This window comes from Ahaetulla prasina, chromosome 5, assembly GCF_028640845.1.
Source record: "Ahaetulla prasina isolate Xishuangbanna chromosome 5, ASM2864084v1, whole genome shotgun sequence".
Classification (NCBI taxonomy): Eukaryota; Metazoa; Chordata; class Lepidosauria; order Squamata; family Colubridae; genus Ahaetulla; species Ahaetulla prasina.
In genome coordinates this window covers 136814465-136834836 of record NC_080543.1, presented here as the reverse complement: position 1 = coordinate 136834836, position 20372 = coordinate 136814465, and the positions used below count along the sequence as shown (strand labels likewise).

Here is a 20372-nt window from a genome sequence, read left to right as displayed (position 1 = left end):
GAAGCCAGTGCAGTCTGCGCAGGAGAGGTGTCACATGTGAGCTACGTGACTCCTCTATCACCAGCGCAGCTGCATTCTGGACCAACTGAAGCCTCGAGTGCATCTCAAGGGAGCCCCATGTAGAGCATTGCAATAATCCAGGCGGGAGGTAACCAGAGCGTGAGTGACTGTGCATAGGGCATCCCGATCAAGGAAGGCGCAACTGGCGCACCAGGCGAACCTGGTGGAAGGCTCTCCTGGAGACGGCCGCCAAATGATCTTCAAGCGACAGCCGTGCATCCAGGAGAACACCCAAGCTGCGCACTCCCTCCTTTGGGGCCAATAACTCGCCCCAACAGTCAGCTGCGGCTGCAGCTGACTGTACCAGTGCCGGCATCCACAGCCACTCCGTCTTGGAGGATTGAGCTTGAGCCTGTTCCTCCCCATCCAGACCCGTCGGCCTCCAAACACCGGGACAGCACTTGACAGCCGTTGGGGTGGCCGGGGTGAAAAATACAGCTGAGTATCATCAGCGTACAGTTGATATCTCACCCCAAAGCCACTGATGATCTCACCCAGCGGCTTCATATAGATGTTGAACAGGAGGGTGAGAGAATCGACCCCGCGGCACCCCACAAGTGAGGTGTCTCGCGGTCGACCTCTGCCCCCTGTCAACACCGTCTGCGACCGGTCGGAGAGATAGGAGGAGAACCACCGATAAGCGGTGCCTCCACTCCCAATCCCTCCAACCGGTGCAGCAGGATACCATGGTCGATGGTATCGAAAGCCGCTGAGAGGTCTAATAGGACCAGAGCAGAGGAATAACCCCTGTCTCTGGCCCTCCAGAGATCATCCACCAACGCGACCAAAGCTGTCTCCGTGCTGTATCCGGGTCGGAAACCGGACTGGAGCAGGTCTAGATAGACGGCTTCATCCAGGTACTGGGGTAGCTGCCGTGCCACAGCACTCTCTACAACCTTCGCAGTGAAGCGAAGGTTGGAGACAGACGGTAATTACCTAAAATAGCTGGGTCCAGGAAGGCTTCTTGAGGAGGGTCTCACCACTGCCTCCTTCAAGGCAGCAGGAAAACTCCCTCCAACAAAGAAGCGTTGGTAATCCTGGAGCCAGCCTCGTGTCACTTCCGGGAGGCCAGCACCAGCCAGGAAGGGCACGGGTCCAGTAAACATGTCGTAGTATGCAGCCTCCCAGCAACCTGTCCACGTCCTCGAGAGTCACAGGGTCAAACTCATCCCAAATAACCTCCACAAGACGCGACTCCGCCTCCCACCTGGATCATCCCAATTTCGGTCCAAGCCGTCCGGGCTGAGCGATTTTGTCGTATAGATAACCACTAAACTCCTCGGCACGGCCCTGCAACGGGTCATCCGCACCTCCTGATGAAGGAGGGAGCGGGTCACCAAACAGGGCGGCCGGGCGGTTATCTGCCGACGCAATGAGGTGGAAGCATAGGGCGCCTCGCCTCCTCATTGCCACTAGGTAGGTCCTAGAATAGGATCTAACTAGTGTTCGGTCAGCTTCTGAGCGGCTGGACCTCCAGACGCTCTCTAGGCGTCTTCTCCGGCGTTTCATCTCTCTCAGCCCCTCGGAGAACCAAGGGGCCGGGCGAGGCCTACGCCGGGTCAGAGGCCGCAAGGGCACGACACGGTCCAAAGCTCCAGCCGCGGCCCGTTCCCAGGCCGCAACTAGCTCTTCAGCCGTGCCGTGGGCCAGGTCCTCAGGAAACGGCCCAAGCTCCGTCAGGAACCTCTCCGGGTCCATCAGGCACCTGGGACGGAACCAACGCATAGCGGTCAGAAAGTCTAGGCGAAGGAGAAAATGATCTGACCATGACACCGGTTCTGTTTCTAAGTTGTCTAATACCAGATCATTTCGCCACTGACCAGAGATATAAATCAGGTCCAGTGTGCCACCCCCTGTGTGCGTGGTGCCATCAATTACCTGGATCAGGTCCAAGGCCGTCATGCAACCGTCATAAATAGGAGCCAGTTGCCAGACGTCTGAATTTTGATCGTAGCGACGTTGCAATGGTTGCGTGAAAAATGGTCATAACTCACTTTTTTCAGTGCCCTTGTAACTTTGAATGGTCACTAAATGAACTGTTGTAAGTCGAGGACTACCTATATAAATTCATTTATAACCGCTGTAAAAAAAAGTTTGGAAGCTGCTTAATTATAATCTTTTCTATTTCTACTTCCTTTTCTAAGTTTCGTTCTTATTTATTCACAATTCTCCCTTATTTTCTTTGTTCCTTTGCCGATATCGGTTTTAACTTGATAAAAATTTAGATTTAAAAGAAATATCTGAAAAGAAGGGTTGTTTTTTTTTCCAGTAGTCAAAGCAAGAGTGACGTGCGTTGCACAGAGACCCGGTCCTGTTTATTCCCCATAGAAATAAAATACTTCCTTCCCAGATACATCTTTTCTTACAAAATCCATCTCTGCTTTCTACTCAGATCAAACCATTAGCTTTTCTCCACCGTCCCATAGTGCCAGCTTCGAAATGGCTCCATGTTCTTTCGGTGATTGAAGACTTCTTGCCTGCTCCTTGGCCCAAACAGCATAATTCTGAGGAGACCAACATCTGCAGTTTGGCCTTCGAAGGCCATCTTTCTCCTTATGGGAAATGGATAGTGACAGCCATCAAACCTAGTTATGAGCTGGCTTTTTCTGCAAAAATAATAACAATACCTACAGCCTTCCTTCCGAAAAATCTCTCAGCCAAGCAAATTATTTGCAGGTTTCGGTGTCGTTCAACGTTCTTTTTTTTAGAATAGAATATAATTTTTTATTGGCCAAGTGTGATTGGACACACAAGGAATTTCTCTTGGTGCATACGCTCTCAGTGTACATAAAAGAAAAGATACCTTCATCAAGGTACAACGCTTACACCACTTAATGATAGTCATAGGGTACAAATAAGCAATCAGAAAATGATATCAATATAAATCGTAAGGATACAAGCAACAAAGTTACAGTCATACAGTCATAAGTGGAAAGAGATGGGTGATGGGAACGATGAGAAGATTAATAGTAGTGCAGACTTAGTAACTTTGACAGTCTTGAGGGAATTATTTGTTTAGTAGAGTGATGGCGTTCGGGAAAAAACTGCTCTTGTATCTAGTTGTTCTGGTGTGCCGTGCTCTATAGCGTCATTTTGAGGGTAGGAATTGAAACAGTTTATGTCCAGGATGCGAGGGGTCTGTAAATATTGTCATGGCCCTCTTCTTGATTCGTGCAGTATACAGGTCCTCAATGGAAGGCAGGTTGGTAGCCATTATTTTTTCTGCAGTTCTAATGATCCTCTGAAGTCTGTGTCTTTCTTGTTGGGTTGCAGAACCGAACCAGACAGTTATAAGAGGTGCAGATGACAGACTCAATAATTCCTCTGTAGAACTGGATCAGCAGCTCCTTGGGCAGTTTGAGCTTACTGAGTTGGCGCAGAAAGAACATTCTTTGTTGTGCTTTTTTTATGACATTTTTGATGTTAGTTGTCCATTTTAGATCTTGCAATATGGTAGAACCTAGAAATTTGAAGGTTTCTACTGTTGATACTGTGTTGTCTAGTATTGTGAGAGGTGGAAGCATGGAAGGGTTCTTGACTTGACCTGTATTCCCGGAGATTGAGTCCTTGGAAGAGCAATCTGTTTTTTGCCCTTCTTCTGTCTACTAAGGCCAGGGGTCTCCAACCTTGGCAACTTTAAGACTTGTGGACTTCAACTCCCTGTGTTCCTCAGCCAGCGGCCCCTCCCTCCTGGGAGTCTAGAGTAGGGGTCTCCAACCTTGGCAATTTTAAGACTTGTGGACTTCAACTCCCTGAGTTCCTCAGCCAGCAAAGCTGGTGGAGGAATTCTGGGAGTTGAAGTCCACAAGTTTTAAAGTTGCCAAGATTGGAGACTCCTGACTAAGGCCTTCTACAAATAGTAAGGTAGTGAGGCCACCACGGGGAAAAAAAAGACCTCTTCATCATTGAAGTCTCTCCATCAACCATCTGCCACCTAAGTGCTTCAACCTGCTTCTGAAGTCCTCCAATAAAGAGTACAACTTCATTAAAGAATCTGTCAAGCATTATTTGAGGTCCCAAAAGAGAGAGAGAGAGAGAAAAAAGAAATCACGACACGGCAGCCTATTAATTCGGTGGCAAAATAATGTCAGGATGATAATTAATATTGTTATTAATGCATATCGGGATAATTAATTTTCCACCCATCCCTATCCATTGCTTAATCTTGGGAAATTACTCTGTTGAGTCCAGTTCTTCAGATGTGAACATACTAATGATGAAAATGGAGCATAACTATCTGAAAATTCTCTTTCAACATGTGACAAAAACTTAGGAAGGACCTGAAAATATAAAACTTTCTCAATCTCTAAGAGAGAAATAGTTGTAGTGTCCCATTCCGTTCACCGTTGATCATCTCCAAGTGGTCAAATGTCTATGGAGACATTTTGTGACCTTTTTGCCATGGTTGTTAAGTGAATCACTGCAGTTGTTAAGTTAGTGACTTTATTCGAACAGCTGAGAATTACTTTCTTCCTAGCGTCTCGTTCAACTCAAATTAAAACAAATTCCTCCCAATACAAATTCCTCAGACCTATCGCAAAACTTGGTCCAATTAGGCAAACTGCCAAAGGCCTTTCTTGGCAAACGTTCAGAAGTCAAAAAAATAAATGCAAGATGTAGATGAAGACAAAGACGAAGCTACCAAAATTGTTTTCCGGCAAAGCCCAAATGCCGTTGCTGGTCTGTTTTAAGCCTTGTGGGAGGGGCCAATCATCGCTTGGCCCTACTCCCGAGTCGTCCTCTTTGCTTGAGCTGCTCTTGCCTTCTGGCAGCTCTTCTCATGCGTGCATTAGGAACAGGCTCCTCCTGTTCCTCTGCCTCACTACTGTCAGCCTCTGGAGGCTCTGGAGTCTGCACATCACTCCCCGATGGCCCTGGCCCCACCTCTGCCTCATCGCTGTCTGACCCGTTGTCAGCTCTGCAAGCTACTGGTGGACCACAACAGATGGCTACACCAAAATGTCATGAAGTTTACTTGCACAGTCCATCAACCTGTATGAGAATGACAATTTCTGCTCCAAAGATAACTGAATCTGGGTTATCTTCAAAGGAAGCATCTCTACAATGGGAACCCAGTCCAAAAAGTTACTATAGGAACCTTCATCATAACTAAACCTCCAGAAACCAGCTACTGCTGTCAAACGGTAGGAATGAAAGCATTTCATAGAACATTATCAGAATTGGAAAAGACCTTAGAGATCTTCTAGTCCAACCCCTTACTCGAGCAAAAGCCCCTAGACCATTTCAGGCAAATGGCTGTCCTGTCTCTTCTTAAAAACCTCCAGTGAATGGAGTACCCACAACTTTTTTTTTTTTTTATTGAAAGAGTTTTAAAAAACAAAAACATTTTCCCCCTTTTTCCCCCCTCCCTCCCCCCCCAAAAAAACCCTTCCCCCCTCCCTCCCCGGCTTCGGTCAATCACAAGGTATTGTTATACATAAACCAAACATAGAATAAAATTTTCCCTTCCAATCCAAATAACCACATCCAAAGCTTTTCATCTCCCAACCCCCTCCCCATTACATAAAATAACTTTCTAATTATTCAAAGGCAATCTGATATTTCTTAATCTGATATCTGTTTTGTAGATAATCAATCCATTTTTTCCATTCAATTAAATATCTTTCCTGCGTATTGTCTTTTAAAAACGCTGAGATTTTAGCCATCTCAGCCAAATTAATGACTTTCAGTATCCATTCTTCTATTGTAGGTACCTCTTCTTTCTTCCAGTATTGTCCAATCAACAGTCTTGCTGCTGTTATTAAATTGTTATTAAATTTAAATATTAAATAATGAGTACCCACAACTTTTGAAGACAAGCTGGTTGATCATTTTCGCTGTTCATTTCGTACTCCTTTTAGCCAGGGTGGTGATCCAGGGCTATGAAAAAGTTCCAATGTTCAACATGGCTTTAAGAAAAAGAACACAAACCTGTAACCATGTAGAATTGACGTAGTGGAACGGAGTCTGGATTCCCAGATCTGCATTCCAGGAGGCAAAGAGACAGTGGAGTTTAGAGAGTTTGATTGGGAGAAAAGAGAGTTAAGATGACGTCTCCCTAGCAATTATCTGAGTACACCTTTTATGGCGCAAGTATAATCTGCTTTAATTTGGCAAGATTTCTGTCTGTAGGTGAAGGACAACAAAGGAAATAGAAGTCTTTCTTTCTTGGTTCTCGGAGCCCAACAAATATATTCTAATCTTAAACTGTTCAGGAAACTACATTTTTGGCCCAAATCATGGTTTGTCCAATTTTGTCTCATCCTTCAACAAGGACTGGCAGCCTAGAAGAGAACTCAAGCAATGGAAATGTTTCATATCAGCATGAGCTGATATGTCTAATGAAGAGAAGGACTAGGGGTGACATGATAACCATATTCCAGTATTTGAGGGGCTGCCCCAAAGAAGAGGGAGTCAAGCTCAATACCGGGGAAGATTCTGGAAAAGATAATCAAGCAACGAATCACCGAACACCTAGAAGCAAACAAAGTAATAACCAAAAGCCAACATGGGTTTGTCAAAAACAGATCATGCCAGACTAATCTTATCGCATTCTTTGACAAAATGACAAAATTAGTAGACCAGAGGAATGCTGTTGATATAATTTACTTGGACTTCAGTAAAGCATTTGATAAAGTAGACCATAACCTACTACTAGATAAAGTAGAAAAATGTGGGTTAGACAGCACCACCACCAGATGGATTCGTAACTGGCTGACCAACCGCACTCAACGTGTAGTCCTCAACGGAACTACATTCACATGGAGGGAAGTATGCAGTGGAGTACCCCAAGGCTCTGTTTTAGGCCCAGTACTCTTCAACATCTTCATTAATGACTTAGACGAGGGGGTAGATGGGGAACTCATCAAATTTGCAGGTGACACCAAGCTGGCAGGAATAGCCAACACTCCAGAAGATAGGCTCAAGTTACAGAAAGATCTTGACAGACTTGAACATTGGGCGCTATCTAACAAAATGAAATTCAACAGTGAAAAAAGTAAGGTTCTACATTTAGGCCAAAAAAACAAAATGCACCAGTACCGTATATGTGGTACCTTGCTCAATAGTAGTACCTGTGAGAGGGATCTTGGAGTCCTAGTGGACAACCATTTAGATATGAGCCAGCCGTGTGCAGCAGCTGTTAAAAAAGCCAACACAGTTCTGGGCTGCATAAACAGAGGGATAGAATCAAGATCACGTGAAGTGTTAGTGCCACTTTATCATGCCTTGGTAAGGCCACACTTGGAATATTGCATCCAGTTTTGGTCGCCACGATGTAAAAAAGATGTTGAGACTCTAGAAAGAGTGCAGAGAAGAGCAACAAAGATGATTAGGGGACTGGAGGATAAAACATATGAAGAACGGTTGCAGGAACTGGGTATGTCTAGTTTAACAAAAGAAGGACTAGGGAGACATGATAGCTGTGTTCCAATATCTTAGGGGCTGCCACAAAGAAGAGGGAGTCAGGCTGTTCACCAAAGCACCTGAGGGTAGAACAAGAAGCAATGGGTGGAAACTGGTCAAAGAAAGAAGCAACTTAGAACTAAGGAGAAATTTCCTGACAGTTAGAACAATTAATAAGTGGAACAACTTGCCTTCAGAAGTTGTGAATGCTCCAACACTGGAAATTTTTAAGAAAATGTTGGATAACCATCTGACTGAGATGGTGTAGGGTTTCCTGCCTGGGCAGGGGGTTGGACTAGAAGGCCTCCAAGGTCCCTTCCAACTCTGATGTTATGTTATGTTATGTTATTCTCCAAAGCACCTGAGGGTAGAACAAGAAGCAATGGATGGAAACTCATCAAGGAGAGAAGCAACCTAGAACTAAGGAGCAATTTCCTGACAGTTAGAACAATTAATCAGTGGAACGGCTTGTCTCCAGAAGTTGTGAATGCTCCGTCACTGGAGGCTTTCACAAAGAGACTGGACAACCATTTACCAATGGTGTAGAGCAGTGGAGGTCCTCAAACTCAATGATTCTATGTTCTTCCTCCAACTTTACAAGCCTGAGACCAGGGTCTCCTAGCAGCTTCAAGCTGCACTCTTAAGAGACACAGAGTAGGTCTTATTGTCCTTCCATGCAGTGGTGAAGCGATATATCCTCACTTTTCTACACTGGTATCCTGGTGAGATGAATGCTTTCCTTGGTATTTCCAGCCAGTTTAATAGCCATTAACATTTAGGTCCCAGTTGCACTAATGTATTTAAGTTTTAATTCAGTATCACTGCACTAATTAATTTGCTTATCCTGCATCTCAGGGCCTGAATTCTCTTTTCCTTTCTGTAGTAAATTAAGAGGACATGGATTGATTTTTGCAACATGGGGGCAACGGTTGCTTTCTTTCTTGTTTAAGTGGTGCTGAACTGGTGATACCGATTGTCTTCCATGGGGCAATTGGGTGGTATGAAAGTCCAAGAAATACCCACAAGATGCTTCCTTTTCCAGCAACCAAGATCTTTGAAGAATGGGTTGTCCTATCCAGGTCAATCTCACCAGCCCCCACTAAATATATGGAATAGGGAGGTGATGACCTGTATCATCCATCCATCCATCCACCCACCCATTTTCCCACCCACCCACCTATCTGTCTGTCCATCCATTTGTCCACCCACCCACCCACCTTCCATCCCACCCACCGACCCATCTGTCTGTCCATCTGTCCACCCATCCACCCAACCATCCATCCATCCATCCATCCATCCATCCATCCATCCATCCATCCATCCACCCACTCATCTTCCATCCCACACACCTTCCCACACACCCAACCATCCACCTTCCATCCCTCCCACCCATCCACCCACTCATCTTCCTACCCACCCACCCATCCACCTTCCATCCTGCCCACCCACCCACCCACCCACCCATCCATTCACCTTCCATCCCACCTACCTTCCCACCCATCCACCTTCCATCCTGCCCACCCACCCACCCATCTGTTCACCCACCCACCCATCCATCCACCCACCCATTCATCTTCCATCCCACATACCTTCCCACACACCCAACCATCCACCTTCCATCCCTCCCACCCACCCACCCAGCCACTCATCTTCCTACCCACCCACCCATCCACCTTCCATCCTGCCCACCCACCCATCCATCTGTCCATCTGTCCACCCAGCCGCCCAGCCACCAACCCATCCATCCCTCCACTCACCCATCCGTCGATCTGTCCATCTATCCCTCTACACACCTATCCATCCATCTACCTACCACCCACCTTCCATTCCACCCACCCATCTGTCCATCCGTCTATCCATCCATTCATCTACCCACCCACCTTCCATCCCACCTATCCATCTACCCACCCACCCATCCATCCACACATCCACTCACCGATCCATCCATCTGTCCATCCATCTGTCCACTCACCCACCCATCCACTCACCCATCTGTCCATCCATCTACCCATCCACCTTCCATCCCACCCACCCACCCACCCATCTGTCTCTCCATCCGTCCACCCATCCACCCACCTACCCTCCCTCCGCACATTTTTTTCATCCGTGCTGTATAATTTTAAAAAAAGAAAGAAAGAAATGATTTTCAGTCTTTTTACTTATTGACAAGACAAAATGTTGCATCTGGTTAATGAAAATTTCATATGACAGGAGATAAATCCGCAGATGTTTGCTGATGAATATTTAATTGTGCTTATTGCATGGCCCTTCTGCCGTTACGTGGCTGCTCAGCGGCAGCTTTGTAAGAAGCATTCAGTCTGTTGCCACTGCGAAACTTGGTGGCAATTTTATATTTGTCCCACCCTTTTATTTTTTTTTTACGGCAAAGAAAAGTAGATCAACAGGCTCCCTTGATAAAACTCTTTGAAAATCCCAACCTAGTTAGGAAGACGACAGCTGAGAAAAAGACAAAAGGTGTCACATTTCTCATTTCTAAGCTTTATGAGTAGGCTGTCAACGGGAGAAGAAAGAAGGAGAATGCTGTGAAATGATCTTTTGATGACTCCAAACGTTGCAGGGAAGATACAACCTCAAAAAATGTAGAAATTCTACATGCGGAAACCCCAGAACTGGCTTCAGAGCCAAGATATACAATATCTTACCTCACCCGTCATGACCCAATCCTTACCAAAGCATCTGAAATGTTGAAGCTGCTCCTCCATCCTTCCTTGCCGTTCTAGATAATCCTCAGGTTACGACCACGACGGGCCCCAAAATTTATGCTGCTAAGTGAAACATAGCTTGAGTGAGTTGTGCTCCATTTTGTGACTTTCCCTTGCCAGAGTTGTGAAGCGGGTCATTGCGTTTGTTAAAGCGAGTAACACGGCTGCTAAGTGAACCTGCCTTCTCCATTGACTTTGCTGGCCAGAAGGTTATCAAAAAGTGTTCGTTCCGCCCCAGGAGACTGCAACCGTCATAAATATGAGTCAATTGCCAAGCGTCTGAATTTTGAGCATGTGACCAAGGGATTGTAAGGACTGTAAGTGTGAAAAACCACAAGTTTTGCAAGGCAAGGAAGAGGAGGAGGAGGAGGAGTATTGGGGCCCTTGGTGCTCTCTGAGCTTGATTGTTTTCTTGCAGATGTTTCATGATCCAAATACGTAGCATCAGCAGTGCTAGAAGGAGAGTGGGTTTGTAGAGAGGAGGAGGAGGAGGAGGAGGAGGAGGAGGAGGAGTATTGGGGTCCTTGGTGCTCTCTGAGCTTGATTGTTTTCTTGCAGATGTTTCATGACCCAACTAGATAACATCATCAGTGCTAGAAGGAAAGGGGTATGGAGGAAGGAAGAGGAGGAGGAGGAGGAGTATTGGGGCCCTTGGTGCTCTCTGAGCTTGATTGTTTTCTTGCAGATGTTTCATGACCCAAATACGTAGCATCAGCAGTGCTAGAAGGAGAGTGGGTTTGTAGAGAGGAGGAGGAGGAGGAGGAGGAGGAGGAGGAGGAGGAGTATTGGGGTCCTTGGTGCTCTCTGAACTTGGTTGTTTTCTTGCAGACGTTTCATGACCCAAGTAGGTAACATCATCAATGCTAGAAGAGAGTGAGGTTTTCTCTGTATGGTTTTCCCGTGTCAGTTTTGGTGGGAGTGGTTTTTTTCTTCTTGGTAGTTCCTAGATTGGGCTGTTGTTTGCTGGTTGATTGTTTATCTGAGTCTGGACCTGCTGGCTTCCAACAAGTAAAGTCAACCAGGAAGCCACCAGAACAATGCAGAGACCTGTAGTTAGAACTTATACAAGTTATTTCCGTAGTCAGACCTTTCAAAGTTCAAGAGCTTCCCAGTTTAAAAGACACCCCCCCTTAAAATAGCAGCGCACCTTTTTCCTCGCATCTTCAAGAAAATGTTCTTCTAGAGCCTTCTGCCATTAATTAATTATACCCGGGCTGTTGATTAAGTTCAGTGCTCTTTGCCCTTGTAATAGGTGCAACAGAAGAATGATTAGAATCTAAATTACATTGTTAATAAAATAGATTCCTTCGTGATAACCCTTTCATGGTCTCCTATACTTATTCCAATTAATTTAATAAGGTTATGAAATACAAAACCTGAATCGTAAGTATATGCAAATTGGAATATGATTTAGCAGTTGGATTCACTGTACCTAGGCTAAGCTGTAATGTGGCTCTTGGCTTAGATATCTGTCACAGATACTGGGGTATTGAGAGGGGTGGATGGGCAGATAATAGAATTGGAAGGGACCTTAGAGGTCTTCTAATCCAGGGGTCTTCAACCTTGACAACTTTAAGTCTGATGGACTTCAACTCCCAGAATTCCCCAGCCAGCTTCAGGGAGTTGAAGTCCTCAAGGCTTAAAGTTGCCAAGGTTGGAGACCCCTGTTCTAATCAACCGCCCCCTGATCAAGCAGGATACTCTGTACCATTTCAGACAAATAGCTGTACAGTCTCTTTTTGAAAGCTTCCAGTGATGGAGCACCTACAACTTCTGGTGGCAAGCAGTTCCACTGATTAATTGTTCTCACTCTCAGGAAATTTCTCCTTAGTTCTAGGTTGCTTCTCTCCTTGATTAGTTTCCAGCCGTTGCTTTTTGTCCTGCGTTCAGAGATTTTTGCTCACATCCTTAAGGTGTCTATCCTCTTTCCATCCGTCATCTTCTAATGTTTTTCTGATTGGGTTCTTCATTCAGGAAGTAAGATATCTTGCGTCACCATCATACTTGCCATCGTTCACTTCTATTTCAAAAATGGATTTTACTGTAATTTCTTTGTTTGATGGTTGAGATCCGGGTGACACGCAAGTTTTATGAATTAAATTAATAATAAAATTATTACATTACATTTTACATATACTTTGGATGCATTAGATTGAAAGCCATTGTTCTATATTTGGGTTGAAAGCTATTAAGCAACCAGTTATTTCCAGGGATGCTTTCAAAACATTAAAATTATGGAAAAGTTATCCAGCAGCTCAGTTCTTGAGAACCAAAATAGTGGCATTTTGAAGATAACAATTCCTACAACCATCAGCTCAGAGGTAAAATTCAGCAGGTTCTGACAAGTTCTACAGAACTGGTAGCGGAAATTTTGAGTAGTTTGGAGAACTGGCAAATACCACCTCTGGCTGGCCCCAGAGTAGGGTGGGAATGGAGATTTTGCAGTATCCTTCCCCCAGGAGTGGGGAGGGAATGGAGATTTTGCAGTATCTTTTCCCAGGAGTGGTGAGGGAATGGAGATTTTGCAGTATCCTTCCCCCTGGAGTGGGGAGGGAATGGGGATTTTGCAGTATCCTTCCCCCTGGAGTGGGGAGGGAATGGGGATTTTGCAGTATCTTTTCCCGGGGGGGGAATGGGGATTTTGCAGTATCCTTCCCCCAGGAGTGGGGAGGGAATGGGGATTTTGCAGTATCCTTCCCCCAGGAGTGGAGAGGGAATGGGGATTTTGCAGTATCCTTCCCCCAGGAGTGGGGAGGGAATGGGGATTTTGCAGTATCCTTCCCCCAGGAGTGGGGAGGGAATGGGGATTTTGCAGTATCCTTCCCCCAGGAGTGGGGCAGGAATGAGGGTTTTGCAGTATCCTTCCCCTAAGAGTGGACTAGGAATGGAGATTTTGCAATATCCTTTTCCCAGTAGTGGGGAGGGAATGGGGATTTTGCAGTATCCTTCCCCCTGGAGTGGGGAGGGAATGGGGATTTTGCAGTATCTTTTCCCGGGGGGGGAATGGGGATTTTGCAGTATCCTTCCCCCAGGAGTGGGGAGGGAATGGGGATTTTGCAGTATCCTTCCCCCAGGAGTGGAGAGGGAATGGGGATTTTGCAGTATCCTTCCCCCAGGAGTGGGGAGGGAATGGGGATTTTGCAGTATCCTTCCCCCAGGAGTGGGGAGGGAATGGGGATTTTGCAGTATCCTTCCCCCAGGAGTGGGGCAGGAATGAGGGTTTTGCAGTATCCTTCCCCTAAGAGTGGACTAGGAATGGAGATTTTGCAATATCCTTTTCCCAGTAGTGGGGAGGGAATGGGGATTTTGCAGTATCCTTCCCCCAGTAGTGGGGAGGGAATGGGGATTTTGCAGTATCCTTCCCCCAGGAGTGGGGAGGGAATGGGGATTTTGCAGTATCCTTCCCCCAGGAGTGGGGCAGGAATGAGGGTTTTGCAGTATCCTTCCCCTAAGAGTGGACTAGGAATGGAGATTTTGCAATATCCTTTTCCCAGTAGTGGGGAGGGAATGGGGATTTTGCAGTATCCTTCCCCTACCACACCGACCAAGCCATGCCCACCAAACCACACCACACCACGCCCACCAAACCACGCCCACAGAACCGGTAGTAAAAAAAATTGGATTTTATCAGCTCTATGAAATAATGACAATTTCTCCTTTTATAAGGCTGGAATTGGTTCTACTCATTGTTAAAGGAATGCAGAAGGTGTATCTTTGTTGCAGATATACCTTTAATGCTGAGTAGAACCAATTCCGTCCTTATAAAATTGTCATCCAGTCTTGTTTTATAGGTCTGATGTTGGTGGGATTTCCTATAGTAGAGAATTGTCAATCTTAGGAACAGCATCTGCTTTTTGATAAATGAAGTCAGCAGGAAAAAGATGAGATTTTAGAAACATTTTTATTTATTTATTTATTTATTTATTTATTTATTTTATTTATTTATTTATTTGATTTTTATACCGCCCTTCTCCCGAAGGACTCAGGGCGGTGTACAGGCAGAATAAAACAAGCAATACAAAATACAATTAAAATGCAATTTAAAAAACTTATTAAATTAGCCTGAGAATTTAAAAAATTACCTTACACTAAAAACCCCATTTAAAATTAATAAAAATTTACCATTTAAAATTCAATTCAAGCCAGCCCTGCGCGAATAAAAAGGTGTGTCTTCAGTTCGCGGCGAAAGGTCCGAAGTTCAGGTATTTGGCGTAAACCTGGGGGAAGCTCGTTCCAGAGTGTGGGAGCCCCCACAGAGAAGGCCCTTCCCCTGGGGGCCGCCAGCCGACATTGTTTGGCGGACGGCACCCTGAGAAGTCCCTCTCTGTGAGAGCTTACGGGTCGGTGGGAGGCATGTGGTAACAGCAGGCGGTCCCGTAAGTACCCGGGCCCTAAGCCATGGAGCGCTTTAAAGATCGTAACCAACACCTTAAAGTGCACCCGGAAGGCCACAGGTAGCCAGTGCAGTCTGCGCAGGAGCGGTGTTACATGGGAGCTACGCGGAGCTCCCTCTATCACCCGCGCAGCTGCATTCTGGACTAACTGAAGCCTCCGAGTGCACTTCAGGGGGAGCCCCATATAGAGAGCATTACAATATGGTAGAAGGGAGCCCATTTTAAATCTAAGCAGGCTTTAAACTTCAGCCAAGGGACAAATTTTAGAGTTACACAAGTAGTGATTGTTCTGTGCAGCAGTTCCGAAGGAAAGAAAAGAAACTTTTGGGAAATCAGAAGTCAGTGGTCAGTATTAAGAGCCAAACTGGGGCATCGCACAATCAGTTTGTAAAATTCAAATTGCACAATCCACAGTCCAAGTTTGTAAAATTTGTCGAGCAGTTTGTAAAATTCAATTTGTAAAATTCAGATTGCACAATCGGTTTGTAAAATTCAAATTGCGCGATCCACAGTTTGAGCAAAAGATATTCAGTTAAATCCAGAATAACCTTCGTAAATCAACAGAGACAGAGCTTACCATAAAGGCTTATCGGATCATAATTAAAAACGGTGGGGAAGATTAAAAAAAATTACTTCTGCGGCAATAACACAAACCACAGTCTTATTGGCATAAAAAGGGGAGAATTCATTTTCCAGAGAAGAGTTTCTCTTAGATATGAGTTTCTTCACCGATTTGAGAATCCCTTCGCCAAAATGAAATACATATGTTTTCTGAATTAACTGTCACAGTTTGCGGCTATTGTGAATCTGTCAACTGTGGAACTCCAGTATTTGATTTGCAATATTTTTATTTTAGTTACTTATAAGGCCTGAGTGACATTTCATTTGCAATTGCTTGGCAACAACCTCAAATGTTATCTTTTGACTTGAGAATGTAATGTCTAAAAGAGAGAGAGAGAAAGAGAAATATTAGAATAAAGAACTGAAGAAAAGAATACGATTTGAAATGTAGATATCTTTTGGGCTTCCAATATCTCCCATGTTTCTTATGTAAATTAGCAATATACGTATTTAAATTTCGGTGGGTCTGTAAAAATCATAAGTTACTTTAATACTGTAGATCTGCAGTTTGCAAATATGAGGGATAAGCAGACTTAAAATGCTTCATGGAAGACATTTGCCCACAAGGGAGTTGAAAAGAGTGATCTTCATTTAAAGGGATTTTCTTTAGATTAACTCAAGTTCCAATTTGGGAATTTCTTTAATGTTTTCAATAAGAGTATAATCTTATACATGTCTACTAAAAAATAAGTCTCATTGAGTCCACTGGGGAATGTAAAATAGAGAGCTGGCATAGTCATATTCCACTCAGTATCAGGGATGCAACTGTAGAGGTGGTCAACAGTATTAAGTATCTGGGGGTGCAGATAACTAACAATCTGAACTGACCTGTCCACACATCATCCTTAGTGAAGCATGCAAACCAGTGTCTTCATTTTTTGCATTGGATGAGGAGAGCACAACTTTCTCCTTCTATCCTGGTCATTTTTTTTTTACAGAGGCACAATTAAGAGCAGTTTAACAAACCGCATCACTGTTTGGTTTGGTGACAGCAGTGCCTCAGATAGAAAGTCCCTACAGAGAGTGGTGAGGACAGTGGAGAAGATTATAGGAAACTCACCTCCCATTATTCAGGACACTGCTTATAAATGCTATGTGCTTAGAGCTCAAAGCATTTTGAGAGACCCCACATACCCACTTTCTGGTTAGTTTCTGTTGCTCCTTTCTGGGAGGAGGTTTCAAAGTATTTCTAGCAGCTAGCTAGCAATAGCTTTGTTCTTTAGGCCATCTATCCGGTAAACTCACAAGATTCGTTTATCTCACCATGTGCATGTATACATCCGAACTGGACTGTGTTGTTTCTCTGTGTCTTAGAATATATGTGGGTATATGCATAATTTCGTATTTATTTCCTTTATCATGGTTATGTAGTGTATATCGGAGGTGTACCCTTTGAGAGCTGTAGGCCACAAAATTTCACTTGAATGTATGGTGATTAGTGTACGTTCAAAGTGGCAATAAAGTTCTTCCAAGTTCTAGAATTACGCTTCAGAATAGCAATAACAATAGACTTGTGTACCGCTTCATAGTGCTTTTACAGCCCCTCTCTAAGCGGTTTACAGCCTATTGCCCCCAACAATCTGGGTCCTCATTTTACCCACCTTGGAAGGACGGAAGGCTGAGTCAAGCTTGAGCCGGTGGGAATCGAACTGCTGGCAGTCAGCAGAGTTAGCCCCTCTAAACAATTTACAGAGTCAGCCTCTTGCCCCCAACAATCTGGGTCCTCATTTTACCCACCTTGGAAGGATGGAAGGCTGAGTCAGCCTTGAGCTGGTGAGATTTGAACTGCCGAACTGCAGCTAGCAGTCAGCTGAAGTAGCCTGCAGTACTGCACTCTAACCATTGCACCTATAGTTTCCTATAGCTTCACCTCTAACTTAGCATCTCATGCATACAAGTCAGTACGGTAACAACAACTACGGAAGCCATTAATTGCATGCAAAATTGTCGGTAATCAGGGCGCAACCGGTATAGGCTAAAGTTGTGAGGGGAGACTTGAAGGAGGAGACCTCCAACAGTTCTGAAATGTAAGTACAGAAAAGACACGCGATCGGAAGTCGCGGATGAGGTCATTCCAGCAGTGACGTCATCCATAGGACTCCCCGTGTCTTTGCTTGGCTTTCCTCTTAGCGACCACAACATAAATTGCTTGTCTTGTTTGACTTCCTTGTTCACCAAAGTTGAGCAGATTGTGGCCGTTTTCAACGCCTCCACGCGACAAAAAGCTTGGGACCATTTCTCCAAAGCTCAACGGAAGAACATAGATATTTGGCGCAAGCACTCCGAGGTGGGTGAATTTTCCTTTTTCTGTTTTTATCCATCATTTCACAGCCTTTGGACCAAGGGGGGGGGGGAATGCAAAGGAGCCTGTGCTGGGTTATGCTTTGTTCAGCAGTCTTTCAATTGCTGCAATTGTAGTGTGTAAATGTAATTAAGGATTGTTTCCAGAGTCTCTGCAACGGTTTATGCAGCTGAAACTCTTGGGGGACAATATCCCTTCCACTAAAACAGCTAATGGAGAGAATTAGCAGAGTCGCCTTAACATTTAGGCTGTGGTCCTGCAGTTAATGAATTCCAAAATGAATTTAATTCATCACAACGTTGTCCAAAAGCAGATAAAACTATTGGACAAAGCAGATTGGACAAAAATATCCTTCACCATAAATATTCATAACAAAATAATGGCTAAGGAGATATCGGAAATCCAAATTTCTTATTTCATGAGTATTAGCTTAGGAAAGTCGAGGTTATTTTTTCTAATTTGACCTTGGACAAAATAAAAGGGAATGTTTTTAATTGTCCGCCATCCAAACTTTATAAAATAGGGCACTGCAGCCAGAATTACTCTTTTTTAATCTTTTGAGTCCTATCAAGGGTAAGATTTTTTATTGATGCTGTGATAGCAAAATTTAGGAGCTGCAAAGAGTTTCTTGAACCCAGACAGTGTAAGAAAACTGCTTCCTAATCCTAATAAGAGCTCAAGTGCATCCACAGTCCCGCAGAAATGGGAAAGGAAGTCCTCAGTAAATTAAAAAAATTTTTTCAAAAAACAAACAAACATTAAAAATGTACTAAAGGTGCTTCCTTTCAAAGGGCAACTGGACTTTCTTGTTTTGCTTGAAGACGTTTCGCCTCTCATCCAAGAAGCTTCTTCAGTTCTGACTGAATGGTGGAGGATGGAAGGATTTATATTCCTTGCAGCCATCTGGTTGTTAGTACTCCCTCTGAGAGTCACTTGGAGGTTTATCTGTGCCCTCGGGGTCACCTGAATCCTGAAGTCTGCAATTCTTCTGGAAATCTATTCATACTTCCGCACCATTTGAAAGGTGTCCATCCCAAAGTGCATTGCTTAATGTCTATGGAGATTCTCCAGTCATCCAGATCATGGTTGTCCCAAAGGTGCTTTTTCAGGAGGCAACTGGTTTTTGTTTTTCCTTGAAGACATTTCACTTCTCATCCCAGAAGCTTCTTCAGTTCTGACTGAATGGTGGAGGATGGAAGGATTTAGATTCCTTGCAGTCCTCTGGTTGTTAGTACTCTTCCTGAGAGCCATTGAAGCCATTTGGAGGTTGATCTGTGCCTGTTGTGACTCCAGCCCTTGAGCCTGTTCCCATGGAGGAGAGTGACTCGGAAAGTGAGGGAGAAGAGCCAGCAAGGCCTCCCTCGCCAGGACCCTCCTCACTGGCACCACCCCAAGTTCCAGCTGCAGGTCAGGAGGAGGAGCCGACAAGGCCTCCCTCTCCCACACCCTCCTCCTCCCTGGCAACGCCTCAAGTCCCAGCTGCTGACGATCAATCCTGGATTGATCCAAGGCAGCGACGAAGAGATAAGCGTGCGCAGCAGAGGAAGAGGTGTGGCAGGCTCAGAGATTGCTGAGTCACTGAGCCACACCCCACAGGGTATAAAAGTGGGTGGAGCTGCCATGTGAGTGGTGCAAATGGTTCCTGTAGTCTGCAATTTTTCTGGAAATCCATTCATACTCCCACAGCATTCAAAGGGTGTTCACACCACAGGGGACCCTGAGGACACAGATAAACCTCCAGGTGACTTTAACGACTCGCTAAAAGGATGCAAATGACCAGTTGTCTGCAAGGATTATAAATCTGTTATGTCCTCCTCGCCTCCGTCTGAACGATGGCTTAATTAGCCAGCTCTTATCAGCTCTGGCAGCAAAAGAATCAGCGTCTGCCAAGAGCCTTTGATAACTGCCAAGACGCTGGTGAGTCACAACCTTCAGCTCTAGCCAATCTGTGGATTTGCCTGATACAAAGAGACACACCAGTTCTTGCTGCCTTTTATATCCTGTGGGGTGTGGCTCCATGACTCAGCACTTCCTAGGCCTGCCCTTCCCCTGCTTCTGTTGTTCCCTTCTCTCCTGCCTACGAAGCCTGGGATTGAGCCAAGCCTGATTGCTGTCAGCTGGGTCTGCAGGCGTGGCCTGGGGAGGGGGAAAGAGTCAGGAGAAGGAGGCTTCGTTATCCCTTTCACTTGGCCTGCTTCAGGCTCCTGGAGCTGATCCAGGGAGGCCGGTGCTTCCGAGGTAAATCCTGATGGCCCTTCCCCCTCACTGTCCAAATCACTTTCTGGCAGCAGCCCGGTTGCAAAGCACTTTCTGGCATGGGGCCAGGTTCGGGGGCGGGAGCCACAACAAAATCCTTCCATTCCCTACCATTCAGTCAGAGCTGAAGAAGCTTCTTGGGAGGAAAAAAGCATTTTTGGGACACTTGCAAGAAAGGAACACCATCTGCAGCATTGTGGTGGGCCAGACATTTTTTGAACTTTCGTTTGAAGCTGGTACAAAATGCAACAGAGTTTGCGATTCAGTGCTTGTCCTCTACCTTGCCCATTTGATGCCCAATCTGGAGAGGCCAGTGATAGGACCGAAGGTATCGGGCAGAAGAAGGGGACTCAGAATCATACCCTTGTAAATAGGCATGGTAGGCAGGACCACCAAGGAGATACATCCTGAGTTTAAATACCTGGTTATGACTAGCAATAGAGGAGAACCAGGAGCAGGGAGATTAGGGGAAGTGGAAGGACGAAAGAAGGGAAAAATCAAATTCAATCCAGCCTGAACATCTGGATTTTCTTCAATGCATGTGCATGATGAGAAATCAAGGAAGAAGAATCGTTTTCCCTACAGAGAGAGAGAGAGAGAGAGAGAGAGAGA

The 20372-nt window shown here is 45.1% G+C and overlaps 1 protein-coding gene across 9 annotated transcripts in view; it reads left to right on the top strand.

The window, feature by feature from the left end:
* ENOX1 (ecto-NOX disulfide-thiol exchanger 1) overlaps positions 1 to 20372 on the top strand; it is a 550463-nt gene that overhangs the window by 408533 nt on the left and 121558 nt on the right. For all 9 annotated transcript variants that reach the window (XM_058185666.1, XM_058185657.1, XM_058185665.1 and 6 more), the window contains one exon: positions 17383 to 17489. In XM_058185666.1, the coding sequence (XP_058041649.1) occupies positions 17383 to 17489 (107 nt within the window). The remainder of the gene's footprint in view (positions 1 to 17382; positions 17490 to 20372) is intronic.